Source organism: Agelaius phoeniceus, chromosome 24 (genome assembly GCF_051311805.1).
Source record: "Agelaius phoeniceus isolate bAgePho1 chromosome 24, bAgePho1.hap1, whole genome shotgun sequence".
Taxonomy (NCBI): domain Eukaryota; kingdom Metazoa; phylum Chordata; class Aves; order Passeriformes; family Icteridae; genus Agelaius; species Agelaius phoeniceus.
The window spans coordinates 2,138,382-2,157,345 of NC_135288.1; the positions used below are offsets into that span (position 1 = coordinate 2,138,382).

Sequence of the window (18,964 nt, forward strand, 5' to 3'; positions counted from 1 at the left end):
CTCAGAAACGCTGCCAGGAGAGCAAATTGCGCAAAATAAGCGTGTCCGGCCCCAGAACGGCAGCGGGGCTGTGCGGGGCCGGGCCGTGCCCGGGGCACTGGGCGGGTTTCGGTTCCGGGCCGGTGCCAGGCGGTGCCAGGCGGGCACCGGGAAGTGCCGCGCTCCGGTGGAGATGAAGAGTGGAGGAAATTCCCTCCTGGAGAAGGCGTGAAAAGGTCCCGAGGAGGGCAGGAGGGGTTCCTGCAGCCTGAGAACCAGGTTCCCCAGCAGGAAGCGATTTTTTGGCCAAAACAGGGAATTTTGGGGGTGCCATCAGCTGCAAAGCCACGGGCGGGGACTCCGTGACCCCGCGGGCGTGGGATGGGGCCCTCACCCCTCAAGAGCAGCCTCTCCACCCCCGCTGTCCCCACCAGCCCCAGACCAAACACCCCTGCCCAAAACCAGGCTCCAAACGACATCTTCACACCGGGAGCAGAAGAAGGAAAGACGAGAGACAGGGAAGCGCTGCCCCCTCAGTGTCCGTGAAGCTTTATTGGCCAAACCCGAGCTGTTGGTGCTTTTCCGGCGCAGGAAATGCACCTTTCCCCCGGGCTGCAGGAATGCACCTGCCCCTGCAGGACCCGGCCCAGGGGGCTCAGGGCACCACGTGCCACCACTTGAAGGCGAAGGGCTTGCGGCGCACGTTGGTGCCGCAGTGGACATCTCCCGACAGGACGTGGTAGGAGAAGAAGTCGTCGATGAAGGTGCAGGAGAGGCCCAGCGGCTCCAGCAGCTCCCGCACGCGCTGCTCCAGGCAGCAGCGCCCGCCCACCACGGGCCCGAAGGGCTTGGGGATGCCCAGGTGCTGGCCCAGCACCAGCATGTTCACCTGGAGCAGCACGGGGATCCAGCAGGGAGCGATCCCGGGGGATTGGGATCGGGGCAGGGTTGTGGGGTCGGGGTCTCACCATGTCTGGGAACAGCGCGTCGGCGCGGGAGTTGGTCAGGATGAAGAGCTGCGGGATGTCCACGATGTCCTGCTCGCTCAGCCCCAGCTCCTGCTTCAGCAGGTCGCGGTTCCAGTCGATGCAGCGCTGTGGGAAGGACCCAGAACTTCCATCCCAGCCCTCCACATCCCACCCACAGGCCCTGCTGGATCCTGCCTGAATCCCACCCCATCCCTGTGCACAACCTCCCACCTCATCCCCATCCCAACCTCCCATCCCCATCCCCACCCCATCCCCATCCCAACCTCCCATCCCATCCCATCCCATCCCATCTCTTCCCCATCCCATCCTCTCCCTGTCCCTCGGCTCATCTCCCTCTCCTCGGCCCCTCTGGGCACTCCAGCCATTCCCCAGGACCCCAAATCCCGTCTCTGCACCCCGGAACCCCCTGGAATGAGGAGGGGGAGCCCCAAGGTCCCACCTGCACGTGGCGGTTGTCGCTGCGCAGGGACTCATCCGCCAGGATCTCATCAATGCTCTTCTTCTCACTGCCCTTCAGCCCTGGGGCGTGGGAGCAGTCAGGGACAGAGGGATGGACAGAGGGACAGGCACCAGGAATGGACAGAGGGAGAGACAGATGGATGGACAGAGGGATGGACACTGGGAATGGACAGCAGGATGGGCACTGGGATGGACAGAGGGATGGACAACGGGGATGGGCAGCGGGATGGACAGCAGGATGGACAGAGGGATGACACTGGGATGGACACTGGGAATGGACAGCAGGACAGAAGACACCGGGATGGACAGAGGGAGGGACAGTGGGATAAAAAGTGGGGTGGACAGAGGGATAGACAGAGGGATGGACATTGGGAATGGACAGAGGGATGGACAGCAGGAGGGACAGCAGGATGGACACTGGGAATGGATACTTGGAAGGGACAGCAGGAATGCCGTTCCCTAGGGATGGCCTCAGCCAGCCCTCACCTATGAACTGCGTGGCCTCCCCGTGGCCCTGCTGCTGCTTCTCCTTGAAGAGTTTGTAGCAGGCGTTGGGACTGGCCAGGAGCAGCCGGAATCCCTGCGGGACAGAGCCCGGGGGTCACCCCTGGTGTGGGGATAAAACACCCCAGAGTCCGGCTGGGAGGCACCATGGCCATCCCAAACCCAGCCCTGGGGCCATGGGATGGCCATGGAGATCCCAAATCCATCCCCGGGGCCATGGGATGGCCATGGAGATCCCAAATCCATCCCTGGGGCCATGGGATGGCCATGGGGCTATGAGATGCTCATGGAGATTCTCAAACCCAGCCCCAGGGCCACGGGATAGCCACAGAGATCCCAAATTCATCCCTGGGGCCATGGGATGCCCAGAGCAATCCCAAATCCATCCCCGGGGCCATGGGGTGCCCAGAGCAATCCCAAATCCATCCCTGGGCCATGAGATCCTCATGCCAATCCCAAACCCATCCCCCTGAGCCACCCCAAAGGGTCTCCATTCCCCAGAGCCCCCGGAAGGACAAACAGCTGGCAAAGGGGATTTTTGGGGTGCTGTGAAGAGCCCTGGGCAGGCTCTGGGGTCGGCACCTTCCTGTCCAGGGCAGGGACGAAGGTGAGGAACTCATCCACGTGGCCCACGCTGAGCCACTCCGAGTAGACCTCGAGCGGCGCCTGCACCGTCTGCGCGAAGAGGAAATCCCGCACGGCGCGGCACATCCTGCGCCCGGCCATCCTGCGGGACAGCTGGGGTGGGCACCGCTCCTGCCCCAAAACCCCGCCCCAAAACCCTGCCCCAAAACCTGCTCCCTGCCCCAAAATCCCACCCCAAAACCCTGCCCCAAAACCTGCTCCCTGCCCCAAAACCCCGCCCCAAAACGCTGCCCCAAAACCTGCTCCCCGCCCCAAAACCCCGCCCCAAAACCCCTGCCCCAAAACCTGCTCCCTGCCCCAAAATCCCACCCCAAAACCCTGCCCCAAAACCTGCTCCCTGCCCCAAAACCCCTGCCCCAAAACCCGCTCCCCTCCCCAAAACCCCTGCCCCAAAATCCCCTCCTCAAAACCCTGCCCCAAAACCCCACCCCAAAACCCTGCCCCAAAACCCCACCCCAAAACCTGCTCCCCGCCCCAAAACCCCTGCCCCAAAATCCCCTCCCCAAAACCCCGCCCCAAAATCCACTCCCCGCCCCAAAACCCCTGCCCCAAAATCCCCTCCCTGCCCCAAAATCCCCTCCCCAAAACCTGCTCCTGCCCCAAAACCCACTCTCTGCCCCAAAACTCACTCCTCTCCCTAAAACCTGCTCCCCAAAATCCCCTCCCTGCCCCAAAATTCGCTCCCCACCCCAAAACCCACTCCCTAAAATCTCCTCCCTGCCCCAAAACCCACTGCCCAAACCCGCTCCTGATCACCCCAGGGCTCATTTTTGTCCTGTTTTTCAGGGAAAATGGCCCAAGCTACATTATAGACATCCATGTATTTAAATACATGTAATAATATAAATTATAGATTGTTCTGCTTTAATATAGATTTATCTGCCTGATGGTCCGATTATGCATTATTATGTCTGTTATATATTAATATAGTCCTGTGTTGTATATCAAGTGGGGTAATATATACGTGTTACATAAATATATATTGCTAAATCCCTATCTTATATAAATATATCAAAATAAATACTCATTACTAGATCCCTATATAATAAAAATATATACTGCTAAATCCCTAGATTGTATAAATATATCAACATAAACATATATTGTTAGATCCATATCTTATATAAATATATATTACTAGATCCCTATCTTATATAAATATATCAACATAACTCTCTCTGTGTTTTAGATAAATACATCAATATATTCCTATTATATATAGTGTTAATAATACATGTTATATAAATATATACTGCTAAATTCATATATTATATAAATATATATTGCTAAATTCCTATAATATATAAATATGTATTACTAGGTCCCTCGTGTTTCATAAATATATGAACGTATCTCCCTGTATTTTAGATAAATACATCAATATATCCCTATATTACATATAAATGTTAACATATATGTCATAGAAATATATACTGCTAAATCCCTATATTATTTAAATATATATTGTTAAATCCATATATTATATAAATATATATTACTAAATCCCTATCTTACATAAATATATATTAGTAGATCCCTAATATTACATAAATATATCAATGTGTCTCCCTGTATTTTAGATAAATACATCGATATATCCCTATATTACATATAAAGGGTATAAATGTATACATTATATAAATATATATTGCTAAATCCCTATAAATATATAAGTACAAATATATATTATTAGATCCCAAATATTCCATAAATATGTCAGTGTATCTTGCTGTATTTTGGATAAATACATTGATATATCCCTATATTATATATAAAGGGTGTAAATGTGTAAGTTATATAAATATATGTTGCTAAATCCCTATAAATATATCAGTACAAATATATATTACTAGATCCCTAATATTATTTAAATATATCAATGTGTCTCCCTGTATTTTAGATAAATACATCAATATATCCCTATATTATATATAAAGGGTATAAATGTATACATTATATAAATATATATTGCTAAATCCCTATAAATATATCAGTACAAATATATATTATTAGATCCCTAATATTCCATAAATATATCAGTATATCTCCCTGTATCTTGGATAAATACATTGATATATCCCCTCATTTTTCATAAACACATCTCCAGGCCGGATCTATCCATAGGGATGGGATCATTCCATGCCCGGTTTCACTCGGACACCTCTGGGATGATTTTTTCCCATCCCCGTGATTCCCAAATCCCGCCTCACTTTGGCATAAGGGCCAAGTTTTCTTAGACAGAACGGGCTGGGAAGGCGTTAATTAAATTCCCGGTAATGAGGGACAGTTCGGGCCCCAGTGGGGGCTGGGAAAATCCCATTTCCCTGCATTTCCTTTCCTCTGGAAGCAGCGCGAGCCCCGGGCTGGGACGGGAGCGTCCCGTGGGGTTTTTTGGGACGGAGCAGGCGGGATCGGGAGCGGGTGTTGTTTTTCCCGGAAAATGCCCTCCTTTGTGGAGGCTTGGCAGAGAGCTTTGTTCAGCGCCTGCCCTGGACACAACAACCCCGGTTATTCGGGATTTCATGGGCACAACAACCCCCGGTTATTCGGGATTTCACGGGCACAACAACCCCGGTTATTCGGGATTTCATGGGCACAACAACCCCCGGTTATTCGGGATTTCACGGGCACAACAACCCCGGTTATTCGGGATTTCATGGGCACAACAACCCCGGTTATTTGGGATTTCACCCTGTCCTGGGCTCCCCTGCTCCTCTCCCAAAGAAGAAAGTCAGCCCGGGTGTGTGGGGTTGGGGAAAAAGGGGTAAAAACGGGAAAAGGGGGAAAAGGGGGAAAAGGGGGAAAAGGGGGAAAAGGGGGAAAAGGGGGAAAAGGGGGAAAAGGGGGAAAAGGGGGAAAAGGGGGAAAAGGGGGAAAAGGGGGAAAAGGGGGAAAAGGGGGAAAAGGGGGAAAAGGGGGAAAAGGCGGCTGGGTTTTGTGAGGGTGGGAGCAACAGCCATGGGGTTTGCCTGTAAAATCTGGGATTTTATGGGCATCGGGACCAGGTTTTTTTCTCCGAGATCTTCCCGAGGGAGGGTTTTGGGATCTCCCAAGGGACGATTTTGGGATCTCCGAGGGAGAGTTTTGGGACGTCCCGAGGAGGGTTTTGGGATGTCCCGAGGAGGGTTTTGGGATGTCCCGAGGAGGGTTTTGGGATGTCCCGAGGAGGGTTTTGGGCGCTCACCAGGGCAGGGGGCTGCCGATGAGGATCCGCCCCAGCGGGTACTCCTTGCCCCGCACCGTCACCGGCGGGCTCACGTCCAGGTTCCCGAAGGAATCCAGGCTGGTCACGCTCTTCCCGGGGGGCTCCCGGGTCACGTAGCCAAAATCCGGGCCCTGGGAAAGAGGGAAGAGGTGCCAAGGACCTCCCGTGAGGGAATTTTGGGGGGAAAAAGGGGGATTTCAAAGCAAGGGCACACCAGGATCTTCTTAAAAGCGAAATCCTTCAGGCCTCTGTTCCTGGGAGAGTCGAAGACCACGGGGAAGGTTTTGTGTGGAGCGTCCACGTAGCCAAACTCCAGCTCATCCTGTGGGAAGGAGACGAGGAGGAGAAGGAGGAGGAAGGCTCCCAGGGGTGATAGGAATCTCCACCAGGGATGTGGGGAGGGTGGGGCAGGAAATGGGGCGAGCCAGGCAGAGCCCAGCCTAAACCATTGGGAAGGCTCCTGCCCGGCCCTCCCGGGGTGACACCACAGCCACGGTGTCCCCCTGGGGTCCCCCTGGCGCTGGGACACTCCTGCACAGCCCCACAGGGTGACACTTTCAATGGGGTGCCCTTGTACAATGAGGTCACTCTGGAGGTGTCCCTTGGGTCCCTCTTTCAAAGCACCACGGGGATCCTTCTGCAAAAGGGACCCCCTTGCAATGTCCCACGGGGTCCCTTTTGCAGCAGGGCCCCCCTGTGATGTCCCATGGGGTCCTTCTTGCAATAGGGTCCCTTTTGCAATGTCCCCACAGGGTCCCCTCCCTCACTGGGGTCCCCCCTGCAGTGGGGCCTCTCCTGCACAGCCCCACGGGGTCCCTGTCCCGGTGCCCCTCTGTGTCCCCGGTGCCAGCCAGGGCTCCCAGGCCATTGTCCCCATCCACGCCATCCCAGCAGCATTCCCTGTGCCTCAGTGCCCGCTCCCTGGCCCATCCCCTGGCATTCCAGGAGCTGCCCAAGCCACACAGGGGCTCTCCTGTTCCCGGGTGAGCTGACCTGGATCCAGCGGTCGCTGCGCGAGTCCTGCTCCGAGCACACGGTCAGTTTGCAGTTGGCTTTCCGCAGCAGCGCCCGCAGCCCCTCCAGGAAGGCCTCGTTGGAATCCGAGCCCTGCTTGATGCTGGGGGGACAGAGAGGGACCAGGGCTGCGAGGGGGATCATGGGGAGACCCCAAAACCCCGACCCCGCAGCTCGTTCCTCAATCCTGAACACCCTGGGCAACATTCCTGCATGGGAATGGAGCTGGAGAGGGAACTCCAGCCTTTGTGGGACTGGAGCTGGAGAGGGAACTCCAGCCTTTCTCCCTAGAATTTAAACACCCCAGGCAGCATTCCTGCATGGAATTGGACCTGGAGATGTTCTTCCAGCATTTCTCCTTGAGATTTAAATGCCCTGGGCAGCATTCCTGCATGGGAATGGACCTGGAGAGGGAACTCCAGCCTTTCTCCTTGGGATGGAAATGACTCCCACAGCAGCAGCTGGCTCCCTTCCCAAACATTCCCAGCTAGGAATGCCTAAACCTGGCTCACCTAGGGCCCCACACAGCCAGGAAGGGTGGGAACTCCTCCCTGGTGAGTGCCCCAGGGCAGGGGACACCCCTGTCCATGGACACCCCTCCTACCTGCAGACAAACACCTCCAGGGGCTGTTGGGTGTTGGGTGTCATGATCCAGGGCGCCACGCGGAACACCACGGTGTCCGTGAAGATCGGCGTGCCCGGCGAGTCCTGGTGGAGCCAAAACGGAGTCTGGGACCTCCACCACGGGGGGTTTGCTAGGGGAGGGGTGGGGCCGACCCCCCTGTACCTTATGGGGCACCTCCAGCAGGCTGGCGCTGAAGGACACGAGGCCACTGAAGCCCCTGTCAGGGAACGCCAGCCCCTCCACGTAGAAGGTGCTGTCCCCGTGGCCAGCGTGGTCCAGCACGTAGGAGAGCTTGTCTGGGCCCAGCACGGGCTTGTAGAGCGGGTAGGCATCACCACCTGGGGAACCCCAAAGCCAGCAGCCTGGAGAATCCCAAACCCAGCAGCCTGGAGAACCCTGGATTCCCACCCCAAACTCAGCCTGGAGAACCCCAGATTCCCACCCCAAACTCAGCAGCTTGGAGAACTCCAGATTCCCACCCCAAACTCAGCAGCCTGAAGAACCCTGGATTCCCACCCTGAACTCAGCAGCTTGGAGAACCCTGGATCCCCACCCTGAGTTCAGCAGCCTGGAGAACCCCACATTCCCACCCCAAACTCAGCCTGGAGAACCCCAAATTCCCAGAGCCTGCCCACAGGGGGACACGCCAGCAGGAGGAGGCTGGTGCCCAAGGGTGGCAGAAGAGCCTCCTCCTCCTCCTCCTCCTCCTCCCTGGGGAACACGCTTGATGTTCCCGGGACAAAGAGGGCTCCGTCCCCTCGGGTCCAGCCCTTTCAAGGTGCGTGGCTCCGGCTGAGGATCTCTAATGACACCCTTGGCTCCCCGGACCTGATTTTCGGCGCGGAGCTGCCGGGGATCCAACCGTTCAAAGGCGAAGGGCGCTGCCCAACGGGATGGGCTGCTTGGCTGCTTGGCTCCCTGCCCGAGCCAAAACAGTGCCGGGAGCCACGTGGAGCTTCCCGCGCCATGGGAATGTCAAAATTCCAGCCCCCGTTGGGAAAAGCCTCTTTGGAGCCTTCTCCCCCTTGGTTTTTCCCATACAGCCCCACCCCGTGCAACAGCAGAAGAGCTTTGGGGGTAAAAGGGCGATTACAGCAAATAGGGGCGCCCCAATGAACAAAGCCTGTGGGGCTGGCTGGCTTTGGGGTCCCGCAGGGCTGCTGGGGCAGGGGGAGGCAGAGGCACTCACGGACGGCGTGGAACACCCGCACTTTGTCCGCGTCGCTCTCGGGGACGTGCAGCACCACCGGGTACTCGGCGAAGATGGCGCTGGGGCCCTCGGTCCGCAGCAGCATCACCGACATGTCCTGGAGGTCTGGGGGACACAGGGGACACGGAGGGAGGGGATGGCAGCGGGGAAGCCCCTGGGTGCCCCTCGGGGTCGCAGCCCACCTGCTGGTGTCCGTATGTCTGCCTGGCTGCTGTCCGTGCCCCCCGTGCCGGGGCTGTCCCGGTCACAGTTGACCAACAGCACGGCCCCTTGTCCGTCCGGGCCCCACGTCCACTTGGCCTGGAGGAGAAGCACCGAGAGGGGACAGGAGCAGGATTTCCCCCATGCTGGGCTAAGGAAAGCCACGGGCTTGGAGGAGAACCCAACCACACCGCGAGGAAACACCAGCGCCGCTCCAACCGCCCCATCCCAACGGCAGCTCCAGCAGGGCCTGCACGGGCTGCTCCGAGATTTTATCTCCCAGCCAGGCTGGAAGTGCCTCCAGCCTCGCCTGGACACGGCTGCAGAACTTCTGGACGCTCAGCCCATCTTGATACCAACTTGCGCCGCCGATCAGGCTGCGGTTAATTAGCCCAGCTGATCTGTGGTTAATTAGCCCAGCTTGAGGGCCTGGGCACAGGCAGATGTGTGGCCAAAGGGGGAAATCTCCTGCTGTTTGCTCAACGCATTCAACAGCAGCTTTGGGGCCCAAAAAGGAAAAGAAAAAGAGAAAGGAGATGGAATAGAAAGGGAGGAAAAAGGGAAGAGAAATGGAAGAAAGAAGGGAGAAAGAAGGGAGAAAGAAGGGAGAAAGAAGGGAGAAAGAAGGGAGAAAGAAGGGAGAAAGAAGGGAGAAAGAAGGGAGAAAGAAGGGAGAAAGAAGGGAGAAAGAAGGGAGAAAGAAGGGAAGAGAAAGGAAGAAAAAGCTGAGAGTTTTCTCCTGCAGGATCCTCAGGGCCAGGCTGTAGCTGCAGGTGGTTTTGGCGTGGAATAGGAAAATCCTTTTCCTGCTCAATTAGTAGGCTGAGGATCTGCCGGGCTGTTTGCCCTCACAGGGACACCACCCAGGTCCCTGTCTCCCCTGGAGATTTTCCAGGAAGAGGCTGGGGACGGATCCGCCCTCCCAGGACGCTCTCCTCACTCACCTTGTCCTTGTCCTTGCCCTTGCTCTTCACTCGGCCACTGCGGCTCCAGTCCACGTCCAGGGACACCTCTGGAACAGCGAGAGGGAAGGAAGCCACGGGCAGGGGACGAGCTCTTGGGGCCATTTTGGGCTCTCCTTGGCACCGTGACCCCACAAAAACCCCACCTCACCCCCCCGAAGCTGCTCCAGACCCAACAGAACAGGAGAAGAAAATCCAACCCAACGGCTTTGCCGTGACTTTCCCTCTTTGATCTCCAGCTGTCTCCTCTCATTGTGGTTCCCCCCAGCAGAGACTTCATGTCAGATTTTATTTTTCCATAGCATTTTTTATGTTTTCATGTCATATTTTATGTTTTCATGTCAGATTTTAGGTTTCCATAGCATTTTTTCATGGCAGATTTTGTTTTCATGCCATTTTCTTATGTTTTCATGGCAGATTTTATGTTTTCATGGCAGATTTTATGTTTCCTTGGCATTTTTTATGTTTTCACCTATTTCCTATTGACTGTCCTGTTTTCCACGAAGCCAAAACACGGTGAAGGCACAAAAACGCGTTTTCACTGTGGTTGAGCAAACACCCAAATAATTTCTAGGAAATCTGAGAATTTCCTCACAGAGCTCTTCTTGCCCCGAATTTCTGCCTCTGCTGCAGAGATTTACCGGTGACCAAACCCTACCTCAACCCAAACCCAAAAACTCCTCCAGATGGGACACAAAGTGTGGAAAACACAGGGATTGAGTCAGAGATTGTTCTCCTTGGGGCAGAGAGGACGACGTGGAAAAGCCAGGAGGGAAACTCCAAATCCAACCAAGAGAAGAAGATTTGGAAGGCAAAATCCCTGTGGCCAGTGGTGGCCCCAGTTGGCTCCAGTGAGGCCCATCGGCCACGGGACATGGGAAACCTTCAGCCTCTCCAGGGGCAATTTTGGGAGGCGTAGGCACGACTTGAGGACACAGGTCAGACTGTCATGTGAACGCTTCAGAAAATCCCAAATTTAGGGTAATTAATCCATCCAAGTGGAGACTTCTGCACCCAGACTGGTTGTCTAGACTCCCTTTGTAGTCAGCAGGGGAGAGCAGGCATTTGGAGGGGATGATTCACCTCACCCTAAACTCCTGAAATAGGTCAGGCACCGCTTCGGTGCCGGTCCCTCTCCCCTGGTGCTGGCTGGAGCTGGGTGAGGAGATCTCCCATGGATCCTCTTCTCCCGAGGAACCACCTCAGCACAGGAGGATGCTCTTGGGTGGGGACACGGCCCAGCCTCCGTCTCTCCCACACCATATAAGGCGATGTTTAATTAATCATGGTTTAATTATTTCCCTCTTGCTCGTCAGCATCGGTGAACACCCAAACCTTTATTGCCTGTGGCCCCCAAGGAATTCTGGCCTCATGGATCCAGCCAGATCCCAAGAGACCAGGAATCCCCAGAGCCTTGGTGGGCACCTACCGACGCAGGTGAGGTACAGCCAGGCCACCGCCAGCTCGCGGCCCTCACGGTCGTAGTAGGAGATCTTCACCTGCAGAGACATCCCCACACCGTGACCCACACCCCACCGGGCTGGTGGGATCTCCATCCCCACACTGTGACCCACATCCCACTGTGCTGGTGGGATCTCCATCCCCACACCGTGACCCACATCCCACTGGGCCACCAGGATCTCCATCCACACACCGTGACCCACACCCCACTGGGCCACCAGGATCTCCATCCCCACACCGTGACCCACACCCCACCGGGCTGGTGGGATCTCTGCCCTCTTGGGATCATGGAATGAGCTGGGAAGAGCCCCATAAGGATCACTGCTCCAACCCCTGCCTGCCCACCCATACGGGCCCTGGGAGGTCCATCCCAGCTGTTCTCAATTAATCACAGTTCATTGGAATCCTCTGTGTCATCTTCAGCACAAAATCAGGCACGGAAAATGTCAGAATTGGCGCATTTTTTGCTGCCTGGCACCAACTTTTGCAACCCCTGTGATGTTGTCATTGGGGCACCAAGTGGGACCTTCTCCTTCTGGGTTTCATTTCTCGTCAGTGCCAATTACACAACTCTGCTCAAGCTTTCACCATGACAAACCACCCTGCTGTCAGCGTAACTCAGAAGTCCTTGAGTTCTCCTAGGAAATGCCGCTCATTTCCCCCAGTTTGGCCACATGAACAGCACGTAGGACATCCCGACCTGGTTGTCATCGACGGTCCTGCTGGTGACATCGATGGTCACCACCACCTCGATGTCAGGATCCAGGGGCCACCGGGCATCCAGGCTGGGCTTTGTGGCGGGGCTGTGGATCATGTGCACCGTCACTGCTGGCGTGGCGTGCACGTCAAAGGACGCGGCACCTCTCGGGGTGGACCTGGAATGGAGCAACCTCGGGTCAGAGACCACGGGAGCCAAGTCCCCGAACCTGGAATTAAACCCAGCCACGAGTGGGCGGGAGGGGCCCCGAGACCATCCCTGGGTGATGAAATGGTCCCTGGAGTTCCACACGTGGGACCTCTGTGGCGGCGTTGGGCAAGCCCAGCTCCCGCTGCAGCTCCGGCACGTCCGGCCGTGGTTTATCCCACATCCAACCTCCCTCTGCAACCATGAGAAATTCCCTGGATTTCAGTGTCCCGTGACAAAACCCCAACCGGGGAAGAGCCAGGAGGATTGTCATGCCAACCACGCATGGAGCTGGGTGTTGTGGGACCATCCCGTGACCCGAGGGATGCTGGGGCTGGAGCGGAGCCTGGATCCGGGCAGGCAGCACCCGCGCCCGGCTCCGTGACATCCTCGGGAGCCTTTGAAGTGCTGCTCCCTGCTCATTACAGCCCCGGCCGCTCCATCCCGGCAGCCCTGACCTGCTCCCGCTCCCCTGGCTGCGTCCCAGGGGGAACCGGGTGGGAACTTGGGCAGCGAGAACATAAAAACCACAACATCAAAACCCCGCCACGGCAGGGATTTATCCCCGGTGTTGTTCTTGGCGCGGCGTCCCCGGTGCCTCCAGCAGATTGTGAGGAGATTAAGGCATTCCATGGGCTTGGCATCCCCATCTGGAACACCCCATGAAGATGTGGATCCAGGAAATGCTGGATCCCATCCCAACGACCCACAAAGCCATGGCTCCAGAGGGATGCTGGATCCCATCCAGAACACCCCACAAAGCCGTGGATCCAGAGGGATGCTGGATCCCATCCAGAACACCCCACAAAGCCGTGGATCTGGGGGATGCTGGATCCCATCCCAAACACCCTGCAAAGCCATGGACCCACAGATTTGGGACTCTTTGCCGTGGGTTTGTGGCCCTCCCACCTCAGCAGCGCTGCCCGATTCCCAACGAGCTCCACATTCTGCCCGAAGCAGCCCAAAATTGATGCATCCATCACTAAATTCCCCCCAGCCAATGCTCCCCATGAATAAAATTATTCCATTTTTCAGCTGGAAGATCTTCCATCATCTGCTGTTTGGGGCCACGGCTCAAATTTGTTACCAAGAAGCCAAATTACCCCATTTGGGCTCCATAGGTTTAAATTGGACTGAGAGGGCTCCAAGTCCAAAAGCAGGACAAAAAATTGCAGATAATGGGTTTTCTACATTCCCATCTGCATGAGGGGGGAAACGAGGCTGTTTTAGGGCAGCCAGAGCTCTCTGAGGGGATGGTGGCACATCCTGGCCTGGCTCCAGCGCTCCATCCCAATAATTGCCGGGATGCGATGCTGACCAGGCGGGCCTGCGTTCTCTGTCATTATAAATGTGATTTATTAAATAATGACACTGTGGCAGCAGGGCAGGGACAGCTCCCTATCTGCCCAATAAAGCCGCCCCATATTTAATTCTGCAAAAATCCCTTTTCCTGACACTGCCCATGTACGGCCGCTGCTAAATTTTTTCTGCCTGAGCCACACATTTTATTCCTCCTCCCGTTTTAGCTCCAAGTTGCACATCTTAAATTGCTCTTGCCCAATGTTCTTAGAGCCAGAAATAGACCCGGGCTTAGCTTAGCCGGGGTGTGCTTGGGCTTTGCCTCCAAACCATCCTGGCCCGGCTCCGCTGCAATGCCTTGAGCCAACATTCCACCTTTGGATGCGCTCCCTGTGGGATATTGTCCCCAAAAATGAGCTCCCTGTGGGACATCATCCCCTAAAAAAAAACCTTGGATGAGCTCCCCATGGACATCATCCCCCAAAGCACACACAGCTCTGGAGGGACCTGTCCCTCCAAACCCTTGGGTGAACTCCTGACAAGCTTTGAGTCCCTCACCACCCGTTCCTCCTCCAAACCCATCCCAAAGCCCTGCAGCTCTGTGGAACATGCCAGGATGCCATGATGCTGGGCAAACCCATCCCAAATCCCTGGCTGGAATACCCCAATCCCAATCAAACCCATCCCAAATCCCTGGCTGGAATACCCCAATGCTGATCAAACCCATCTCAAATCCCAGCCCAGGATGCTCCAATCCCCATCAAACCCATCCTAAATCCCAGCCCAGGATGCCCCAATCCCCATCAAACCCATCCTAAATCCCCAGTCCAGGATGCCCCAATCCCAACCAAACCCATCCCAAATCCCTTGCCCAGGGTGCCCCAATCCCCATCAAACCCATCTCAAATCCCAGCCCAGGATGCCCCAATCCCCATCAAACCCATCCCAAATCCCTTGCCCAGGATGCCCCAATCCCCATCAAACCCATCCCAAATCCCAGCAGATCCATGGAGCACACCGGGCTGCCCCGTGCCCGGCCTTACCGGCGCGTGTCCAGGAAGACCTCGGTGCCCAGCACGCAGACGCCGCGGGCGGCGTGGCTGGTGGACATGGGCACGACGTGACGCGGGGCCATGGCGAGCCGGGCACGGCCGCATGGGCAGGGAGCTCCGCCGGCTGTGCCGGGAAACCAGCAGGACTGGATTAAAAGGCTCGGGAGGAAACTCCTCCTTCCCGGGATGACGGGGTTCGGCCGGGGGACCCTGGTTCCACCTCCATCCCGAGATGGAGCTGATAGGGCAGCCCTGGGGCGGCTCCAGGGGATGCTGCAGGTGACAGCCAGCCCTGCTGGATGCTCCTCAGCCAGGGTTTGGGTTTATTCCCCTCTTTTTGTTCCTCCCCAGCACCATCTCAAGCCCTGCAGCTCATGCATTAAACATTCCCACTCCCCCGGCAGCACAGGTGGTTGTTTGGGGTTATTACAATGCTGTCATTAAAACCGGGCATTTTCTTTAAAACACCCCAAATTTTCCAGCCGGCCTCTCTGGGCCGGGTGAGTCACAGCCCCAGCTGCAGCAGCAGGGCCATGCCTGAGTACAGCTGAACAAAAGGAAATGTTTGCTCAGGCCGGTCCTTCCCATCCCAACCATCCCAAGGACGGGAGGGACAGGCAGGGAGAACTGGTTATGGGGCAGGCGGGGAAGGGGAAAACACCAACAGCCAACAACCAGAGACTTCCCAAGGAAACTCAACCTCCTCCGTGTCTCACTTGGACCTCGAGCTCCAGGGGAATGGAGGTTTCCAGGCCAAGGTCCCACGGGAAGGATCCCCTTTGCTGGAAGCTGTACCACAGATATCCATCGCTCTCCAGGCCATCCCATCCCAGAGGATTTGCCTGCCTGGGAGCGGGGAAACCTGGCTGGAGTGGGAGGGAGGGAGCCCTGCCTGCTCCAGAGGGTCCCTTTTATTTTACTTTATAAATATTACTATATTTTAAAACTTTAAATTTTAAGTTTCCTACTCTGTGATATTATACACTTTTAATTAACTGTACACTCACAATCTTAGTGTTATTAAATTTTGGAAGCTTTCTTTTCAGCTTTAGGTTAAATGCAGTGTTTCCTTGAGTTAGAGTTTGTAGTACAAAAGTTTAAAGGTCTCAGCATCTAGAATTCCAACGGCTCATCCTCAGGGAATGGGGTGGGATGTGTTTGGGACAGGGAATGGGAAGGATGGGATGTATTGGGAACGGGGAATGGGAAGGTCAGGATGTGTTTGGGACAGGGAATAGGAAGGAGAGGGCTGGGAAGGGCCAAACCCCCGTGGGGAGCAGCAGGAAAAGGCCCAGGGGAGCCGGGCAGGGCTCGGAGGAGCCCGGGCCAGCACTGCACCGAGCTGCACATCCTCAGCTGCCAGAGCAGGGAATTCCCTGTGGGATCAAACTGCTGGGATGAGCCCAGCCAGGCTCCAGGAATGGGATCTGGGAAAGGGCTCCAGGAAAGGGCTCCCTCCCACTTTAACTGCAGCAACCACCCCCAGCTCTGTGTCTCATGCCCCAGAACAGCTTCAGGAATTAGAGGGGCCCAGAGGAGCAGCCAGGATGCTCCAGCAGGGAATGCTGGTGGCATTTCCAGGCTCTCCCAGGCCTCACTCGCTGGAGATTTTGGATAAAAACCCATTTTCCACATCTCAGCACCACCCAAACTCCTGCTGGGAATGGTGTTGGCTCTCCAGGCCTTCCTGGAAGCACAAGCCCTGGTCGATCCCTGGACTGGAAGCTGGAATGGTGGAGTGGCCCCAGAGGGGCGGGCTCCCCACTGGAGGCTGCTGGTTGCACTGGTTTATACTGGGCAGGGGCTGGGGCTGTGTCCCGAGCCTGCTCGGCTGGTTTGGGCCGAGGGATGGACAGGAACACACCTGGGGCTGTACGGGAGCACACCTGGGGCTGGGACAGCGGGATTGGGGCACTCTGGGGAGGGGAGCTCAGCAGGAGCTGGGGCCTCAGTGCTCCCCAAAATCCAGCGGGATCGCACCCCTGGGCAGGAGGGCCCAAACCTTCCGGGGCCGGGTGGGTTTTGCAGCTCAGTCCCAGCCCCTTCTGAGCCACTGCGGATCTCGCCCAGCCCCAAGCGCCGGCAGGGTTTGGGCGGAACCTGCGCTCCCTCCTCTTCCTCCTGCAGCTGCCATCGGCTCCGACGGGCCGTGCTCGGGGACAGCAGGGTTTGGAGCCACCCGGCGCGGCTGGAGCTCAGCGCTTCTCCCTAATTACAGCCTGTCCTGGGAAAGTGGCACATGACAGACGGATCCCGCCTGTCCATCACACAGGGAGCTTGGGCAGCCTGCTCTGGGGGTGCCTTTGGCTTTGCCCCAAACCCAGACTCTGTCCTTCCCCAGTCCCAGCCACTTTCCCCAATCCCAGGCTCTTTCTTGCCCCAATTCCAGTTTTCCCCCAATCCCAGCCTCTTTTCCCCAACCCCAACCTCTTTCTTTCCCTAGTCCCAGCCCCTTTTCCCTAATCCCCTTTTCCCCAATCCCAGACTCTTTCTTGCCCCAATTCCAGTTTTCCCCCAACCCCAGCTCCTTTCCCCCAATCCCAGTCCATCCCAAGCCCCCCGAACGCCCCCAGGAACCCCAGGAACAGTCGGATCCCTCCGGGGCGTTGCTCCTCGCCCATCCTGCAGCACCACTCTGCCAAGGAAAGTTCGATAATCTCTCTAAGCCGATAATTACAGCTTGTTAATTACAGCTGGTTAATTACCCTGCATGCAGAATTGCAGGCAGGAACCTTTACGAGCCGTGTCAGCCTAATTACCTGAGCAGGGCGAGACATCGAACCAGTTATCAAACCCCGCCGGGCTCGGCAGGGCTTGAGGCTCCTGAAGGGTTTCTTTAGAGTTTCCTTTACGGTTTCTTTAGATTTTTTAGGGTTTCTTTAGGTTTGCTTTAGATTTCTTTAAGGGTTTTTTTGGCTGAAGCATCCCCCATCCCGTCTGGGAGCCAGGGAAAAAGAGCAGGAGGCAGATTCGGGGCGGGAAAAAATTCTGGGAAAACCCAGAATTTGGGTTGGTGTGGAGCGTGGAAAACACTCGGAATGCCCAAGCACCCCAAAACTCGCTCCGTCCCTTCCTCTGCCCCAAACCAAGGCGGCTGCACGCAGGGAGGCTCCGGAGCTGCCGATCGCAGAGCGAAGCGTCCTGGAAAAGCAGAACAGCGAAAAGCCCCAGCTCTGCCCCAGCACAGCCCCGGCTCTGCCCCAGCGCCTCCATCCCGAATTCCCGAATTCCCGGCAGGAGCGGGCAGCGCCCGGCCTGGCACGGGCACCTGTTGGCACCTCCCGAAGGCGAAAGGTCAGCCCGGAGCGCTGCGGGGAACGTTCCCCTCCCACCCCCGGAATTCCGAGCCTGCAGCGCGGAGCCGGAACGACCCCCGGGCACCCGGAGTGAGCAAAATCCCCGAGCTCCAGCTCCGGGAAAACCTCGGGAATGGAGCGCGGGGGCCGCTCCCAAGCTCCGGGCTGGGATCTGCTCCCGGCTCCTGGGAATTCGGGCGGGCAGCGCTGTCCCGGCAGAGGGAGGTTCGGGCACAGAAGCTCCCGGTCCGGTCTGGGCGTTAAAAACCCCCGGGAATCCTCGGAGCGCCTCGGGATTCACCGGGAAACCGCGAGACAGATCCAGGGATAAACCGGGATCCCTCCGGCTCCCGGCACAGCCGCGGGACAAATCCATGGAAAAACCGAATTCCAATGAAATGATCCCAAATCCAGTGGAAATGGTCTCGATTAACTCAGGTGCCCTGTTTTCCCAGCCCTGAACTTCCCAGCTCCTGGCCCGGATGCTCATCCGGGATATTCTGTAGCACAATCCTGGAAATATTTGGGCTGTAAGGGTTTTAAATCCCACCCCATTCCCCCTCTTTCCATGGGGAGATTCCAGGGGGAGGATGATCCCTGAAAAATCCAGGAATATCCATTCCCCAGCCCTTCCCACCCCTCAATTCCAATGGAAATGATCCCAATTCCAATGATAATTATCTCAATTTAGATCAGATTCCCACGTGGAGCTAGCCCTGAATGTCCCAGCTCCTGGCCTGAATATCCATCCAGGATATTCCCCAGCACAATCCCAGAATGATTTGGGCTGGAAGGGCTTTAAATCCCACACCATTCTCTGTTTTTCCACGGGGGAATGGCAGCGTGGGGATGATCCCTATGAATCCCAGGGACTTCCATTGCCGTGGAGGGAAGCTGGGGCTGGAAAAGGGAAGCCCGAGAGGGATGGAAAGAAGGAACATCCTCCTGAGCTCTGCTGCTGCTCGCTAATTGCTTGTGGCTTCCAGAATCTGGGGCAGCAGTTTGGGCTGGAAAATGAATATTTAGCTGGGTGTTCACAAACGATGCAAACCCCGCGTGGGCGGGAACCGCTCCTGACGCGCTCCGGAGCGGCCCGGGGGGAACAAACCAGCTCCGAGCTCCCTTCCGCAGCCACTGCTCCCAGCTTCCCTTTGAAAAT

General features: G+C 56.3%; 1 protein-coding gene across 1 annotated transcript; it reads right to left on the reverse strand.

The window, feature by feature from the left end:
• Window positions 1-634: 634 nt before the first annotated feature.
• On the reverse strand, window positions 635-14,592 carry LOC129129843 (protein-arginine deiminase type-1-like). The gene is made up of 16 exons (XM_077190140.1): window positions 14,501-14,592; window positions 11,955-12,129; window positions 11,223-11,292; window positions 9,776-9,843; window positions 8,813-8,924; window positions 8,610-8,735; window positions 7,583-7,758; window positions 7,400-7,503; window positions 6,775-6,898; window positions 5,996-6,103; window positions 5,761-5,912; window positions 2,514-2,658; window positions 1,914-2,007; window positions 1,408-1,487; window positions 948-1,073; window positions 635-868 (listed from the first exon to the last, which is right to left on the reverse strand). The coding sequence occupies exons 1-16, from the start codon at window positions 14,590-14,592 to the stop codon at window positions 635-637; spliced, it is 1,986 nt and encodes a 661-aa protein (XP_077046255.1).
• Window positions 14,593-18,964: the final 4,372 nt, after the last annotated feature.